The sequence below is a fragment of the Eschrichtius robustus genome, chromosome 1 (genome assembly GCF_028021215.1).
Source record: "Eschrichtius robustus isolate mEscRob2 chromosome 1, mEscRob2.pri, whole genome shotgun sequence".
Taxonomy (NCBI): Eukaryota; Metazoa; Chordata; class Mammalia; order Artiodactyla; family Eschrichtiidae; genus Eschrichtius; species Eschrichtius robustus.
Genome location: NC_090824.1, coordinates 89,437,371 through 89,453,953, shown reverse-complemented (window position 1 = coordinate 89,453,953; position 16,583 = coordinate 89,437,371). Strand labels below are relative to the sequence as shown.

The 16,583-nt window shown below is 49.2% G+C and overlaps 1 protein-coding gene across 1 annotated transcript in view; it reads left to right on the top strand.

The window, feature by feature from the left end:
- PLA2G4D (phospholipase A2 group IVD) overlaps positions 1–16,583 on the top strand; it is a 46,807-nt gene that overhangs the window by 23,306 nt on the left and 6,918 nt on the right. The window contains exons 5-17 of the mRNA XM_068549919.1: positions 1,533–1,846; positions 4,980–5,052; positions 5,243–5,379; positions 5,948–6,079; positions 6,740–6,780; positions 7,168–7,210; positions 8,245–8,308; positions 8,624–8,760; positions 9,710–9,820; positions 9,944–9,981; positions 10,159–10,294; positions 10,609–10,745; positions 11,937–12,159. Coding sequence (XP_068406020.1) covers positions 1,802–1,846; positions 4,980–5,052; positions 5,243–5,379; positions 5,948–6,079; positions 6,740–6,780; positions 7,168–7,210; positions 8,245–8,308; positions 8,624–8,760; positions 9,710–9,820; positions 9,944–9,981; positions 10,159–10,294; positions 10,609–10,745; positions 11,937–12,159 — 1,317 coding nt within the window. The 5' untranslated portion in view covers positions 1,533–1,801. The remainder of the gene's footprint in view (positions 1–1,532; positions 1,847–4,979; positions 5,053–5,242; positions 5,380–5,947; positions 6,080–6,739; positions 6,781–7,167; positions 7,211–8,244; positions 8,309–8,623; positions 8,761–9,709; positions 9,821–9,943; positions 9,982–10,158; positions 10,295–10,608; positions 10,746–11,936; positions 12,160–16,583) is intronic.

Sequence of the window (16,583 nt, the reverse complement as noted above, 5' to 3'; positions counted from 1 at the left end):
TGGCACAGTGGGTGGTAGGAGTATTTTGGAAACTATTTCTAAACCAGAATGGCTGGCAGTAACTTCATTATACATGAAACCAACTGCAAACCACATAACTATGTCCCACCGAACTGAAATTAACGTACGTGTCTCTAACCCAACTTCTCCTTGGATCCTAAAAGTACCACAGTTGCATCAATGCTAACAGATGAGATAAAAGAATGGGAAGACAGTGGTCTTCACCGTTTGTAGTTAAAGTAGCTTACTTTTGCAGATTTTACTAACACGTACGAATGGTCGTAAGCTTTACTAACACATACGAATCAAGAATCTCTGAATCAGGATTTCATGGGCTTCTTCAGGTGCAGCGTTTACCACACCATCACTGCACAGATGGGGAAACTGAGCACCAAACTCTCCTCCCAGTCCAGCCAGCTGAGCCCAGGGACCCCCGTCCTCTGCGGTGTGGAGCTGCCTGGCCCTCCCATACTTGTGTGGAGGGCTGGCACTGGGGGTTACCTCTTGGAGGGTGATGCCACAGCTCTGCCTCTGTAGTTCCCCGTAGCGGTCCCAGATGAGGCCCGCGTTAAGTTCAGGGAGATGTGAATTCACTCCCCAGGGGGATGTATTTCCTCAGGACTCCTGTGGTCCCAGGATTGCTCTGGGATTGGCCCAGCCCATGGCGGCCACCAATGACCAGGGCATTCCTGGTGGGTGGGCTCCAGGCTGGGCTGAGCCCACTCTGGAGTGGAGGTAGAGCTTTCAGTCTAGAGAGCGTAATCCTGGGCTCTGCTACTCACCAGCCAGTGACTTTGTGCATTGCTTCATCTGTGACCCACTTTGGAATAAGTTGTTCTTTGCAGTGTTCTACATTTTTAAAAGTATTGATATTTCTCATTCAAATGATTTTTCATAGACCATCATTAATGTTCTTTTCTGGCTGATTCTGTAATAATACATTTTAGATCCATTTGTAATAGGTTAACATTAATTCAGTTTCACTTGCCTCAAAAAACAAATCATTATTGTTCAATTATATAACGAATTGACAGTAAAATGACTGAGTTCATGGCATTTCAGGAGAACATTTCATGTTGTGCATACTGAATAGTTTAAACAGGTGACTTCACAAAGCTTTTTCCTGTAATATTCATAATCTAAGAGTTTCCTGATTGGTCTCTTACCTTTCCTACAAAGTTTGTCACTCTATTTTAACAGAAATCCTCTAAATTCCTAGGACCAGCCACACGGAAGGAGTGAGAGGCCTAGAGCCAGAGTCCAGAGCCCCCTGTAGCTAGGTTTCCGGAGTCTGCTCAGAGCCCACCCCTGGGGCCGCCCTATTATTCCTCCCAGGCTCCTGGCTGCTCATCTGCTCTCAGGTGCTCAGCCCTCCTCCCCCAGAGGCTGGCCTGGCTCAGGCTGGGGCTGGGCTGCAGGGGTTTCCTAGCTCTGACCCCACCCTGCCCTCTGCCCTCAGCCTCAGGGGAACCAGCTTCCTGCCGCTGCTCCCCGGACTTGACTTCCCCCTCTCTTGTACCCTGACATCCCAGGTCTGGAAGAGATGCTCCACCTGCAGGTCCTGGAGCCTTGCCAGAAGTTTCTGGAAAAGCTAGTTGATTCAGCCTCCAGGAGAAGAGGAGAAGGTGTTGGGCTGAGGGAGTGACCTGGAGGCGGGGCCCCGGCTGTTTATAGGATCGTGGCTCCTCAGAGGCTGGCAGGTTCACAGTCAGTCCCATTCCATTGGAGTAGTCGCTGCCAGCCAGCCAGGGAGCTGTCATCTTGGAGGGAGCCGGGCCTGGAGTGGAGGCAAAGGTTTGGCATGGAGAGAACGACACCTAGGGGACCACCTGGCCATCCTCGCCAGGTAATAATGTCACTGAGCCTGTCAGCATCACTCAGGGCAGGGCCTGGAGCTAGGGTGCATTCTAACAAGCTTGACATAGCTGAAACCAAGGTGATTCTGGTCTCTGGGGAGGGGCTGGGTCCCAGACCTGGGGTCTCTGCCTAGGCAGAGGCTGGAGGTGGGAGGCAGATGGTGAGGGAATCTGTGCTTAGGGATGGGGAGTGGGTGGGACGGACAATTAGCATCCATAGAATCCAGGGCCCGGGAGACCAGGGTGAGGAGCGTGTCATCTCAGCCTGACTCAGAGGCTGTGCCCGCAGCTCCCACGTCCTGTCTCTCCAGCCTCCCCGCACTGTCCTACTGCGGGTCACTGGGTGCCAGCAGGGAGAAAAGGCAGCCTGCTCCTCTTACTCCCCCAGCTGAAGACCTCATGGTTATAGATCCTCTGGACCCCGCTCAACCTCCCTTGGGCTATATCCCCCGTGATGGGCAGAGACCAGCACTGAGCCACGGAGGATGGAGGAGGCCCCGGGGCTCCTGTGCAGGGACAGAGAGGGTGGCTGGGACTCTCGGCAGAGAGGCACTTCCAGGATGCTACAGGAAGCTGGGTGCAGGCGCCCTGCTTGAGACCCCTCCATGAGCATCCAGGGTCAGTCATCAATGAAGGCAGTATTCCAGGTGGCAGGATCTTTCAACAGGGAAGGTGAAGCCCCAGAGCCCTCAGGAGAAAAGATTCCTACTAGTTAATGCACTAGTTGGCTCAATAATCTTATTTGTCTAAAACAAATCTATGAAATTCTAATGTTTAGATATCCATGGGGCAGGGGATGAGAGTTGCATGCTTTTACAAAGAAGCAAAGTCCTCAGAAGGTAGAACCACAAAGGGGTTGTGAGCTCTGGCCTTGAAGACCTGGGTTTAAATCCTAACTATATCACTTACTAACTCTGTGACCTAGCGCAAGTCAACCTTGCTAAGCCTCAGTTCTCTCATCTGTAAAATGGGAAGAAATGAGAGAACTATCTTATGAGGGTGTCAGGAGGATAAATAGAGTTTGAATATGTAATATGCTTAGTATAGCACCTAGAAACATAACAAGCACTTAATAAATAGTAAGTAGTAAAAGCAATTATCTAGAAACTGCTTACTTTTTGCTAAGCATTCTACAGGCATTAACACATTTCAGCCTCAGGACACTGTGTCAGGTTGATACTATTATTTGTCCCACTACAATGAGGAAACAGAGGCACCAGGAAGTTTAGTGACTTGTCCAGGCTCACACAGCAAGTAAGCAGAGGACCAGGGTTTCGATCCAGACAACCTGGCTGGGAACCTGCCTTGACCACTCTGCTCTTCTGCCCCAGCAATGGCCACTCATTATAGTGATTGTCACAGCCCATCCTCCAGGTGCTCTGTGTTAGTGACACTCTTAGAGGTGAGGAGAATGGGGTTCCATCTTAGGAAAAATATCCTCCAGGAAACGGTGGGCTTTCTGAAGTTGAGAGGCTCTCAGTGACCAGAGGGGGAAATGGGCAGCAACACCCAATTTGGGTATGTTGGCTGGCTGGAAAGTGAGCAATTGGGGGCGATTCTTAGTAGCCCCAAGTGGCTTTAGAGCAGCCCACAGGCTGTGGCCCTGAGGATCGGGGTGGGAGCTGGGCTGCGGCTTGGCTGCCTCTGCCTCGCCCTGGCTTGGAGTGGGCATTGAACCACAACTCCTCACAGGAACCCAGGTCCCAGCCAGCACCATCTCTGTGATGGGTGGTGATGGAATCTGGGTGTGGGGAGGAAACGGAGCCAGGTGACTAAAACGACACTAAATCCCTGTCAACTACAACCTCTGGCTTAAGGCCTGTGGATGTCACTAGCATTGATCCCCAAGAAGGGAGAAATGAGCCTACCTTGCTGGGAGGGTCATGTGTGCTCTGCCAGAGAGCTGACAAGGATGACAAAGACACTTAGCAAGAAGCCACAAGACAGGGATGACGTGGGGACACAGGGTAGCAGGGTCGGGGCAAGGGCACAAGCCTGCTTGGCTTTGCTGTGGCCCGTTGTCCTTTAAGCTTCTCTGTGGGATATGGAGAGCCAGTGCCATAGACACGGAGCCAAGCCCCTGGCAGGTAGCACGTGTGCAGAGCAGAGACGGCTCCTGGTGGGAGCCTAGACTTTCAGATCACACGCACAGGAGTGGGACTGGTCGTGGGAGGGTGCAGAGCAGGAAAGAGCTTTGGTGTCATCGCAGCGCTGTCTCCCAACCATGCAAGGCTGAATGTCCACCATGCAAGCACGGTGCTGCCTCTGCCTCAGATCACAGGGCCTTATCATAAGAAACGTGTGCAGGGTGCCCAGAAAAATCTACTCAGCGGGACCTCAGGAAGAACAGAAACCCAAGGGCCCCCTGGATCCCAGCAGTGCCAAGGACCTCAGCAGGAGGGGTTTGAGATACCCGGCCCACCCCCCCACCCCCCACGGGCCCTGTCCCAGCAGGATTCAGCCACGCCCCCCCGCCCTCTGCTTTTCCTCCTGCCACCTGCTACTGCTCGTCTTCTTGGTCCCTCCGAGCTCCTGCCCACTCCGTTTCTTCTTCCACCTTATTGAGCTTGCCTGTGGGCTGATGTGCCCTCGCCAGCATCTTAATAACTTTCACCCCCTGCTCACGGTAACAGCCTGATGCTCTTGGAGTTTCCCAATTCACACCCAAGAGACGGTTTGTACCTGAGGCCATCACGGAGCACTGGGCTCCCCAGAGCTCAGCGTCCTGGAGTCACGTGCCCACTTCCTGTCCAGAGGCCGGGGGAACGCCTGGCAGCAGAGTCCCATGCGTCACCAAAGGGCTGCCCTCCCTGTGAGCTCTGGGGGTGGCTGACCCCAAACTGACATGTCCAGTGTGGTGGCCGTTCCCTGGCCCTCTGTTTCCTGCTTTCTTTACTATACTGTGCAATCCTGTCCCTGAAGGGAGGGCGTCCCACAGATTCTACCCCCATTCCCTGACTGCTGCGGCCCAGGACCATGGCCCCAGGCACAGTGATGGGCAAAGGCTGTTTGGCCCCAGAATGCCTGGCAGCGTCAGCGAGCAGCATCTCAGGAGAAGCCTCGGCACCAATTTGGGGAGCTCGTAACTGAGCAGGAGGGACTCTGTGGCCTATTTCTCTCCAGGGGGAGACCTCTGCCTGCTGGCAGCTCACCGTGAGGGTCCTGGAGGCGCGGGGCCTGGGCTGGGCTGACCTCTGTGAGTAGCTGTGTCCTGGGCCCCAGGGGTGTGGGGAGGACCATGTCCTACGGGAAAGGCCCAGTGCCTTGGGGCTGGGCTGGGCTGGGCTGCCCCTAGTGGCTGCAGGGGTCTTGGGAGGAACCTGGTGAGGCCCCTGGAGAGGGGCGTGAGGAATTCTGTCTCACAACGGTTCTCTTGATGTTGGCAGTGAACGAGGCAGACCCCTACGTGATCCTACAGCTGCCAACCGCACCTGGAACAAAGTTCAAGACCAAAACAGTCACCAACTCCAGTCATCCTGTATGGAACGAGACCTTCACTTTCCTGATCCAAAGTCAGGTCAAGGTAAAGGCCAGAGGACCCCTGGCCACCCCCCTGAGGGCAGGCTGTACGCCACACTGGGAAGGTTCCTGGGGTAGGGTATACCTTCCTCTGGAGCTCAGGCAGAGAAACTGGGGAAGGGGGTGTCTTTGTGCCCCAGCCTGGATGTGCTGGGTGTGAGAGAATGTGTGAACGGCAAGCTACTGGTCCTCCCTAAGCCCATCTATGGAGTGGAGGCAGCAAGAGCCCTCCTGCTTGGGTTGTTTGAGGTTAAATGCGATCACGCACAGAGAACTCCCAGTATAGTGCCTGGTACCTACCAGGCCTTAGGGAACCAGCAAAGCAGGGGTGGGGTTGGGCTGGGGAAACTTCAAAAGAGTTTTATTTTTTATAAAAACAAAAATTAGCAGGGGGGGATTTAGGAACTTTGCTGGATTTCCTTTTACCACTTCTAGGTTTTACCAGTATTTTGAAGTACAAAGTGCAGTGGCATAATAATCTTTTCACGCCCTCGGCATCAAGTGAGGATTCAACAGGTGTGAGCCACACTATGTGTTAATAACGTGCTACGTTGCTGTTCTTGGGTCCTTAGAATGTTCTGGAGCTGAGCATCTATGACAAGGATGCCGTCAAGAAGGACGACGCCTGCTTCAAGGTTCTCTGTGATGTCTCTGAAGTCCTCCCTGGCAGGCGGCTCCGGAAGACCTTCTCCCTGCATCCCCAGGTGGGTGGAGGTTCCCGCCAGGCCCACCTCTCAGCTCCAGGCTGAGGAAGTGGCACAGTTTCTCCCATCTGTTGGGATGCTGCTGGGTTGAACTCCTTTGCAGGAAAACGGAAGGCCCACCCAGAGATATTTACGTTTTCATAGGAAAGGAGGAGATTAACTTGACTGTTACTGGCTGAATCACTTAAGGGAGGAATTCTAGTCATCTACGGGGAAGGAAGGTTTTGGGTGATGGCAAACCTCATGTGCCACAAAACACAGCTCGGTGTGACCAACCCTGCGGGGGGCGTGGGCTCATCACTCTTGCTCACTGCCTCTGACCCTCTCATGGTGCCTGAGACCTGGAGGGAGGGCAGAGTTCTGGGGCTGGTCCCCCTCGAGAGGAAGATGAAATGGGCCCTGGGCATCTTCAAGCCTCCTTTGGCTTGTGCTCCTAATCTTCCCCTTCAGCCTTGCCAGGCAGGGATCTAGCTAGCTGTGGGTAACTTGGGCAGGTAGCCCATCTTTCCCTAAGACTCGATTTCCTCATCTGTAAAATGGGAAGGGTTGTAACACCGGGCCTCCCTTAGAGGCTGCTCGGGATGATGAGATACGTAAAGGAGCTGTGTCAACTCTAAAGACATGTGTGCATGTTGCCAACTTGCTCTTCTTTAATTTCAGGGACCGGAGGAGCTGGACGTGGAGTTCCTGATGGAGAAAACGCGAGTAATCCCACACAGCTCAGGGGGTGTCTCAGAACCCAGGCTTTCCTTAGGAAAATACCTGTGACCCAGATCTTCCCATTGGTCTGTCCAGCCCAGATTTGCTGTTCCTCATCTCCTACCCCTGCCGGTCGGGTTGGGGGGACCCTCAGAGAAATGAGGAGAGGAAGGCTGGTGTTTTGTCTGCCATGCTCTCCCTCCCTCTCTCCTCACCTTTCACTCTTCAGAAGCATCTCCCCACACCCTGAATCGTACCCAGGACGTAGAGAACCCTCAGTGTCACCCAGGGAGGCCCCACCTGGGTGCAGCCTGGCTGGGAGGGGGCACATCAGTGCAGGAAGCCTTTGCCTTTGCAAGGCCGGACTCTGGATGATTTGATTTTTCCAGGTCAGGCTGCCCAGAAAACCTCATCACCAACAACGTGCTTGTGGTAACCACCTTCCCCAGGCCTGTGGGGGTGGGATGCGCTAAGGGAGGGGCCCCAGAGCAGACACTGGGCTAGGGGCGGGGCTGCCTGGCCGGTGGGCCACAAGGGACAAGGCAAGGACAGGGCTTTGCAGTAAGACCAGTCCACCACCCTGCTAGGTGGTCACCTCGGGCTGCAGTCTGGCCTCGGAGGGGCCTGGGGCTAAAGGGAACTCAGAGAGAGGGGAGGCCGAGGCTCTGCTGAGAGGAATTCTGGCCCAAGGCAGGAGGGTTGAGGGAACATTGGGGGAATCTTAGGCATTTCCTGATGGTGTTTAGTTCTGTGTGATGACTTCATAGTTCTTAGCCCTGAAGGGGGCGAGGAAGTCTCTCACAGGCCAGGCCAGCAGGCTCAGGTTACAGTGTGGTGTGCTTCCAGTCAGGGAACTTTGAGATAGGACCAGGGGTCAATCAGCTTCTCCGCGGGACGATGGAGGGTCAGCTCTCCTAAAGCATAGCGAGCTCACGAAGCTGCAGTGGGCAGGAATGGGTGGTGAGCGAGGATTAGAAACTTTCTACTCAAAGGAACACCCTCAACGAGCAACACAGGCATGACGTGGGAGCTAGGCCAGGCCCTGCATGTAGTAAGGCAGCTGGCGTTCAGAACTGAAGCAGGCATCCACCCTTGGGGTCCTACGAGTGCCTGTTTGATGGGCTAGTATTACTTTTTCAAATACACCTTAAAATAGCCACACCTACGGCAGCTGCCTTTTATCTGAGGTGATGGAGACCAGCGGCATGTTGATGAGCTCGGCAGTTCTAAGGTAGAGGGTAGCGGCCAGAGCTGAGTGGGCTGCAGGCATCAGCTGGCACGCATTACAGAGAGAATGCAGCAGGCTCACTTGGCAAGTCGGTCAACGGGAGGACTGGTCCCACCCTGGACCCTACTGCTGGTTCTGTGTGTGGTGGATTTGGGACAGGGGGCTCAGGGGGTGAGGTTGAGGGGAGACCTCAGCTTCCCCTGCAGACCCCCCCCGCCCATGATGTGGTCTGCCCCAGGCCCGAGAACTGTCATGCCTGGATGTCCATCTAGACACCACGGGGAGCACAGCCGAGGCTGCAGGTGAGACCTGCTCAGGATGAGGTCTGGCCTGGAGGGTGGAGGGTTGCTGGGTGTGGCTGGGGAACCTGTACCCACACAGCACAAGGGCAACTGGTCTCCTCTGGGCAGGAGAGTCCCCCTGACCTGGAAGAAGGCCCGTCGCCGGAGGCGGGAGTCCCATGGGGGTTGCGGGGAGAGCCCTTTCCAGAATGCTGTTTGCCATGGTCCAGCCACCCGGCCTCCCCATGTCTTGGGCAGTACTGTCACTTTCCTGGATCCTAGGTGGGGTTCCGGGCTCTTGTTTCCCTTGTGCTAACCTGTCCACTCTCTCCCTAGATCAGGACGAGCTGGAGCTGGAGCTGGTGCTGAAGGGCTCATATGAGGACACACAGACATCTGCCCTGGGAACAGCCTCTGCCTTCCGCTTCCACTACATGGCGGCCCAAGAGGCAGAGCTGAGTGGGTGCCTGAGGGTAGGTTTTGGCTCTGGAGCTCCCTTGCCGACCCCAGCCTTGGGCCAGCTCCACCTGCTGCAGGCTTCTCTCTGGCCATCCTCCTGCCAAGGCCAGGGCCCTGTGGCCTTGTCAGCCTCCCCCAGTTAGGCACCATGCCCTTGGCAGACAGGGAGGATCACCAGGGGCCTCGCGTGGGCACGGGGGGCTGCTGTGCCATGTCAGTCTTTGTCTGACGTCTTCAATGGCTCCTCCGATAATGCTCCTAGAATAAAATCCCATGTCTGCGTCCGCAGGCCCTGCATAACCTGGCCCCTGCGCACCTCTGCTGCCTCATTTTCTTCCATGCTCCCCCTCATTCACGATGCTCCAGCCATATTTGTCTCTTCTCGCTTTTCCAACACACCAAGTGCTTTCCCTGTCCTCCTGCGGCTCCTTCCAAGGCAGCCTGCCCCTCTTTCTCCTCCTCCTCCTCCTCCTCCTCCTCCTTTAGATCTCAGCTCAAATGGCATCTCTTCAGAGGCCCTCCTTGACCCCCCATCTTAAATAGATTCTACATACCCCACCTTTGGTTACTCTATCACATCACCCTGCTTATTTCCTTTACAATACTTACTAACGTCAGTTCATTATCTGTTTCTTTATAAGTTCATGCACATGACTCAGAATAATAAATAAACACATATCAGCTATTAATACACTAAATAGATATAAGCTATGCTTATTATTTTTTATTGAAGTTTAGTTGATTTATAATATTATGTTAGTTTCAGGTGTATAGCAAAGTGATTCAGTTAGCTATCATTATTTTTGTAATTATTAGTAATTGTAATTATTTTAATTACAATAATTGTAAATACTGTAATTTTTTTGTATTATCAGGGAGGGCCTGTGTCTGTCCAGATCGCTGTCTAGATACTCAGTAAGGATTTGTTGAGTGAGTGAATGAATGAATGAATTTTCTTTCCAGACCTCTAAAAGCAATGGCTGGAACTCAGGCAACTCAGTTGGGCACCTCACTATACCCCTGAGGTCCTTGGCCGTGGGGAAGGAAGTGACAGTTGACATTCCTGCTACAAATGTAAGTGGCCTCAGCTGGATGGGAAGTGCCAGTGAGAATAAAGACCCCAATGCCCCCAGGGGATACCCACACTCCCTTCAGGGTCTAGGACATTCTGAGTGGGGTCTCTTGTTTCGATTTCAGGCCCTAGGAGTGAAGCTGCAGCTCAAGGCTGAGAGCTGGTAAGGGACATTCATATCTGTGGGGGACAGGCGTAGTCACGGGGCTGGGGAGTATGTGGAAAGTGTGGTCCTGAGGGTTGGGAGCAAGGAGTTTATTTGACACTTATTGTGGGCTCGACCAGCCAGTAGCTGAGCTATGCAGGTGCCCCCTGACCCTTGGATCCTCCACTGCCCCAGCCCGAAGGAGCTGGCTGTGCATCTGGGCTTCGATTTGTGTGCGGAGGAGAAAGCCTTCCTGAGCAGGAGGAAGCAGGTGGTGGCCAAGGCCCTGAAGCAGGCCCTGCAGCTGGACAGAGACCTACAGGAAGATGAGGTTTGTGGGGGAAGGGGGATGGGGCTACAGATACCTTGCACTCGCCTTCATGGAGTACCTGCCTGCTATGCCCTCTCCAGATACTCCAGTCAGCAGAGACTGGGGAGTGGGCATATGTGGGGAGATGTGGGGCACGGGGAAGCTCTCTTTGGGGATCTATCCAAGGCTGAGAGCTGTCATTTGCTGGGGAGGAGCCGGGCGCTAGCTCTAACCCTGACTCCTTCAGGCTCTGACCTCGAGGTCCCTTCCCTGGTGGCAGGAGGCAGCTCCATCCCTGTCCTTGTTAAGCCAACCTGTGTCTGTGTGCAACCCAGGTCCCCGTCGTGGGCATCATGGCCACAGGAGGAGGTGCCCGGGCCATGACCTCTCTCTATGGCCACCTGTTGGCCCTGCAGAAGCTGGGCCTTCTGGACTGTGTGACCTACTTCAGTGGCATCTCGGGCTCTACATGGTGAGGGCCCTGGGGACTTGGAAGAGCAGAGATGATCAGGCCCCAAGGGGAAATGGAGTGGACATCAGAGGGACCCTCTAAGTGGGTGTGAGCAGTATGTTCTGATGGGTGCCAAGTGGCTTTCTCAAAAGGGAGGAGACGGACATTCAGAGGTCCCGCCATGAGCGAGGCATTGCAGGACATCCATTCCATGCGACTGATCCAGAAGGAGCTGGGTTTGAGTTCCTGCAACACTACTTACTGGCTAGGTGACTTTGAGCAACTTATTTCCTCTGATTCTCAGTCGACTTATCTCCAAAGTGGGGGAAATAATAGTACATACTCCATAGGACTGGAGTGGGACAGCCCAAGTAAAGCACTTAACATGTCTGACACGTACCAGGAGCTCCAGATTGGTAGCTTTTTTCCCTTTAATTGTCGTTGCCTCATTTAATCCTCACAACACTCTCTGGGGTCGTTTCTCTTGTTGTATAGTATAGATGAGGAAACTGAGGTCAAGAGATGCTATTTTACCTGAAGACAACATTGCCACCCTATGCTCCACTCTGCCTATGACGAAGTTGAACTTTTCACTATTAGAGATTCATTCCTTTGAGTCTTATCGAAATGTGACTTTAAGGAGTAAAAGAGGAGTAAACTCCTCAGAGTTTAGGTGACAGCTGTTGACAGGCAGAGTCTTAAAGGGCTTCAGGACGGATCTATAAAGATGGGAGTAGGGGTCTACAGCTGTGCTGTACAATACAATAGCCACTAGTCACGGGTGGTTATTGACCACTTGAAATGCGGCTAGTCCAAACTGAGATGTGTTATAAATATAAAATGCACAGTGAATTCTGAAAAAAGAGTTTGAAAAGAATATTTATATTAAATTTCGTATCGATTACACACTGAAATGATAATTTTAGATACTGAATTAAATGAAATATACTGTTAAAATTAATTTTTCAGATCTCTTTTTACTTTTTGAAAATGTGGTTACTAGGAAAATTTAAATTACATATGTGGCTCACATTCTATTTATATTGGACCGTACGGATCAAGAAGGAGAGAATGTCCTGAGGCAGTTTCCAGATAGGTGGGGCTTTGGCAGCGGGAGCCACGTGTTGGGAGAAGTCGGAGGGTGGAAGTTGGAGTTGCAGCGACCCGTGCTGGGCCTTGACCTCAGACTGTAATGTCCCTTTGTTCTCTCAGGACAATGGCCCATCTGTATGGGGACCCTGAGTGGTCGCAGAGGGAACTGAAGGGACCCATCAGACACGCCCGGGAACACCTGGCCAAGAGCAAGCTAGAGGCCTTCTCTCCTGAGCGCCTGGCGAGCTACCATCGGGAGCTGGAGCAACGGGCTGAGCAGGGCCACCCCACGACCTTTGTGGACCTGTGGGGTCTGGTGCTGGAGTTCACGCTGCACGGACAGGTAGGGCCCCTGCGCATGCGAGGCGGAGCCTGTGTGCACGGGTGAGGGCAGCCTTGTAACTAGCTGACGAGCGCGCGCGTGCGCATTTCCTGTTGGGTAAGAGGCCAGTGGTTAAAGGATGTGGGAACTGCTGTGCTTCCTTGTCTGCCAACGTTGGGCTGCCGACATTTTGAATCAGGTTATTCTTCAATTGACTGCCATGAAACAGAAATTTCTGGGTCTCCCAAGAGCTAGGGACCAAAGTCAAAGTCAGTTAAGCATCGTGTTTAAGAGTCAGTGAGGTTTTTGGAACAGCTTTCACTTTATTTTATTTATACTGTAATATGAAATGTATTTTTCTTCACCTTCATGGTAGTGTTAAAAGCACAGACTCTGGAGCCAGATTTCCTAGATTCTAATCCCAGTGCCTCTTACTAGCTGTGTGTCCACAGGCAAACTACTTAACCTCTCTGTGCCTCAGTTTTTTTCATCTGTACAATGAGGATGAGAATAGTACTTACCACATAGGGTTGCTGTGAGCACTCAGTGGCACCTTGGCATAGAGTAAGCATTAAGTGTTAGCTATTCTATTTCTTTACTATTATCCTAACACCATTAAGACCCAACTGAGCAAATAAATTTTTTATGCATTGCTTCTTTAAGGAAAGCTTAGTAAGTTAATTGCTGAATCTTACATTAACTGATGTAATTATTAAAATCGGGGATTTTTTCACATTGTTGTTTTACCGCATATAGTTATCTGAACAAAGTTTCTTTTAAAGCATTTGAAACAGCTAAAACACAGAAAGTATTTTTAACATGTATAACAAAAAAGTAAACTATCATATATTAGCAGAGGAAAGATTCTTACCTTTCTTATCTTTGGATATCAGGTGTTTGACCAAGAATGATTATCATGTAAACTAACCAAAAGTGAATTTGTTTTAACTTTTTTCTTTAAATTTTATTCTTGTTGGCAAGCACAGTGCTACTTGGAAATTACCAACCATTCTTGGTTTTTAGTTATTAGTTTAAAAATATTTATTATAAAATATTAATAATAAATATTTATCACAATAATCTTCAGACTTAAGAAAATGCATAAAGCATGAAGAATAATATAAGGAATATGCATGATCTCACTAATCAGCCTAAGAAGTGAAATATTACAGAAAGAGCCGAAGCCCCCCCTGTGGACCCCCCCTTCAGTCCCATTTCCCTCCCACCCCCAGAGGTAACCACCATCCTGAATTTAGGTTTATCATCACATACATATCTGCAATCTGTACACTTTATAATATTATATAATACATAACATTTTATAAACCTTTATTATATACTTTATTAGATATACGTTTATTATGCATACTTTTATTAAAAATATATATCCTTTAGAAAAATGTAATATTATTTGTACGATGGTTCTGTACAAGTCTCCTTGTGCCCATGTGTTAGAGATTCTCTAAGCCTTGAAGATAGATAGCCAGTAGTGGAATTGTTAGGCCATTGGGTAGTGTATCTTCAACTTTTCTAGCTATTGACAAGTTGTTCTCCAAAAAGATTGTATTAATTCACACTCCCACCACCAGTGTATCATAGTTTCTTTTTCTCTGCATGCTCTTCACACTTTTAAATGTTTGTTCATTTTATGGGTGTGAAAGGAAATTTTATTGTAGTTTTCCATTTCCTTGGTTTTTAGTGAGACTGAGCATATTTTCAAGTATATTTGTCATTGGGACATCCTCTTTTTTTTTTAATGCTAATTTTTTTAAAAAAATTTATTTATTTTATTTATTTATTTTTGGCTGCGTTGGGTCTTCGTTGCTGTGCGCGGGCTCTCTCTAGTTGCAGCAAGCAGAGGCTACTCTTCGTTGAGGTGTGCAGGCTTCTCACTGCAGTGGCTTCCCTTGTTGCGGAGCACGGACTCTAGGTGCGTGGGCTTTAGTAGTTGTGGCACACGGGCTCAGTAGTTGTGGCTCGCGGGCTCTAGAGCACAGGCGCAGTAGTTGTGGTGCACGGGCTTAGTTGCTCCGCGGCATGTGGGATCTTCTGGACCGGGGCTTGAACCCGTGTCCCCTGCATTGGCAGGCGGATTCTTAACCACTGCACCACGTTGGACGAATTACCTACTCAAATCCTTTTCTATTTTTCTATTTAATTCATCTTTTTAATATTATAGGAATTCTTTATAAATTCAGGGTATTAATCCTTTATCAGTTCTAATAGACTTTGATGCATACTTTTAATATAATTCAATGTATCTTTCTTTTCCTTTATGGTTTGTACTTTTAGAGTTTCCTTGAGAAATCTTTCCCTCCCCTAAAGTTATAAAATATCCTTCTATATATTCTTTTTTTTTTTTTTAAAGATTACTCTTTTTAAAAAAATATTTATTTATTTATTTTTGGCTGTGTTGGGTCTTCGTTTCTGCGCGAGGGCTTTCTCCAGTTGCGGCAAGTGGGGGGCCACTCTTCATCGCGGTGCGCGGGCCTCTCACTGTCGCGGCCTCCCTTGTTGCGGAGCACAGGCTCCAGACGCGCAGGCTCAGTAATTGTGGCTCACGGGCCTAGTTGCTCCGCGGCATGTGGGATCTTCCCAGACCAGGGCTTGAACCCGTGTCCCCTGCATTGGCAGGCGGACTCTCAACCACTGCGCCACCAGGGAAGCCCCCTTCTATATATTCTTATAAAAGTTTTAAAGATTTCTTTTTCACAATTAGGGCTTTAATCCACCCAGAATTTATCTTCAGGTATTATGTGAGCAGGAATTCAATTTTATTTTTTTCCATATGGATAGCAAACTTTCCCAGTATCACTTATTGATTTTTTCCCCACTGATCTGCATTGCTACTTCTGTCATGTGTCAGCATGTGTCAGCATGAATCTATAATAACTCATATACTCATGGGACTTTTCCTGAGTTCTCTATTCCACTCTTCTTTTTTTTTTATAAATTTATTTATTTTATTTATTTATTTTTGGCTGCTTTGGGTCTTCATTGCTGCGCGTGGGGTTTCTCTAGTTGCGGCGAGCAGGGGCTACTGTTCGTTGCGGCAGCGGGCTTTTCATTGCGGTGGCTTCTCTTGTTGCGGAGCATGGGCTCTAGGTGCGCGGGCTTCAGTAGTTGTGGCACGTGGGCTCAGTAGTTGTGGCTTGTGGGCTCTAGAGTGCAGGCTCAGTAGTTGTGGTGCATGGGCTTAGTTGCTCTGCGGCATGTGGGATCTTCCCGGACCAGGGCTCGAACCTGTGTCCGCTGCGTTGGCAGGCGGATTCTTAGCCAATAGGGAGTCCCTCTATTCCATTCTAATGGGGCTCGTTCTCTATCCCTGTGCCAATCCTGCCCTGGCTTAGTTACTACCTTTGTGATAAATCTCAGTTTCTGATAGGGCAAATTTACCCCCATCTGCCACCTTGGTTCTCAGAATTATCTTGGCCACTTTTGGCCCTTTGCCCTTCTATATACATAATAGAATCAGTTAGTCAAGTTTCATGATAAATATCGTTGGGATCTTTGTCGAAATGGCATGGAATTTATAAAACCAATATAATTACTTGAAATGTTTTTATTTTATTAATATATCCCATGTATTCTTTGGATCTACTGTTTAAGTTCATGTTTGGTTTTGAGGGTGCTGTGTTTTATTAACTGACTTTTCTGCCTGGTGGCAACAATTAATTACTATAGAGTGGGGGAAGCTTGTTTTAACAGTTCACTTTATGAGGTGCTAGAAAATGCAGTTTGATCCTGGGCGATAAAGAAGACATATTTAATTACATTTGATCCTCCAGTAATGACTTAATACATGGTTTTATGTACACAGTTTGTAGTCATTTTAAAAAAGACAAACTTAATTAGTTTTTGAAATTATTGTTCACAAGAATAAAAATCCTTGTGATATTATTGAACAACAATGCATTCTTTAAAATGAGTATCCATGCAGTTTAAAAAATTTTGTCACAATGTGAAAGCTTTGCAAAGCTTTGTTTCTTTTTTTTCTTAGTCATCATGCTTTATCTCTTAAAGCTCACATTTTTAAAATAATTCTTTATTGAGAAAAACTTAGTGTTGATTTCAAATTTGCCTTTAGATAAAAATAAGTATTTATTATCTCTATACTATACTGAGCTACAGTACCAAAAGTCATTTTAAGTCATCAGAAAATATAACTCCATATATAACAAATCACAATTTCATTAATGCTAAGTATTATTAGAGAAATATCATACCCTGAAACTTAGAACAACTTACTTAGTCTATATACTTTTATATTACTTCAGTTTTTATAAAAACCCACTTATAAAATGCACCTATTGTAATCAATGCTTCTCAAATTATCTCTTTGAAACTTTGTTTTTACTCTCTTGCTGGCAAGCACTGAAAGGCTTAGAAGCTGCTCACCATTCTTCAAGGAGAAACATAGTTTTTCTCTTATCTTCTCCTGAGTT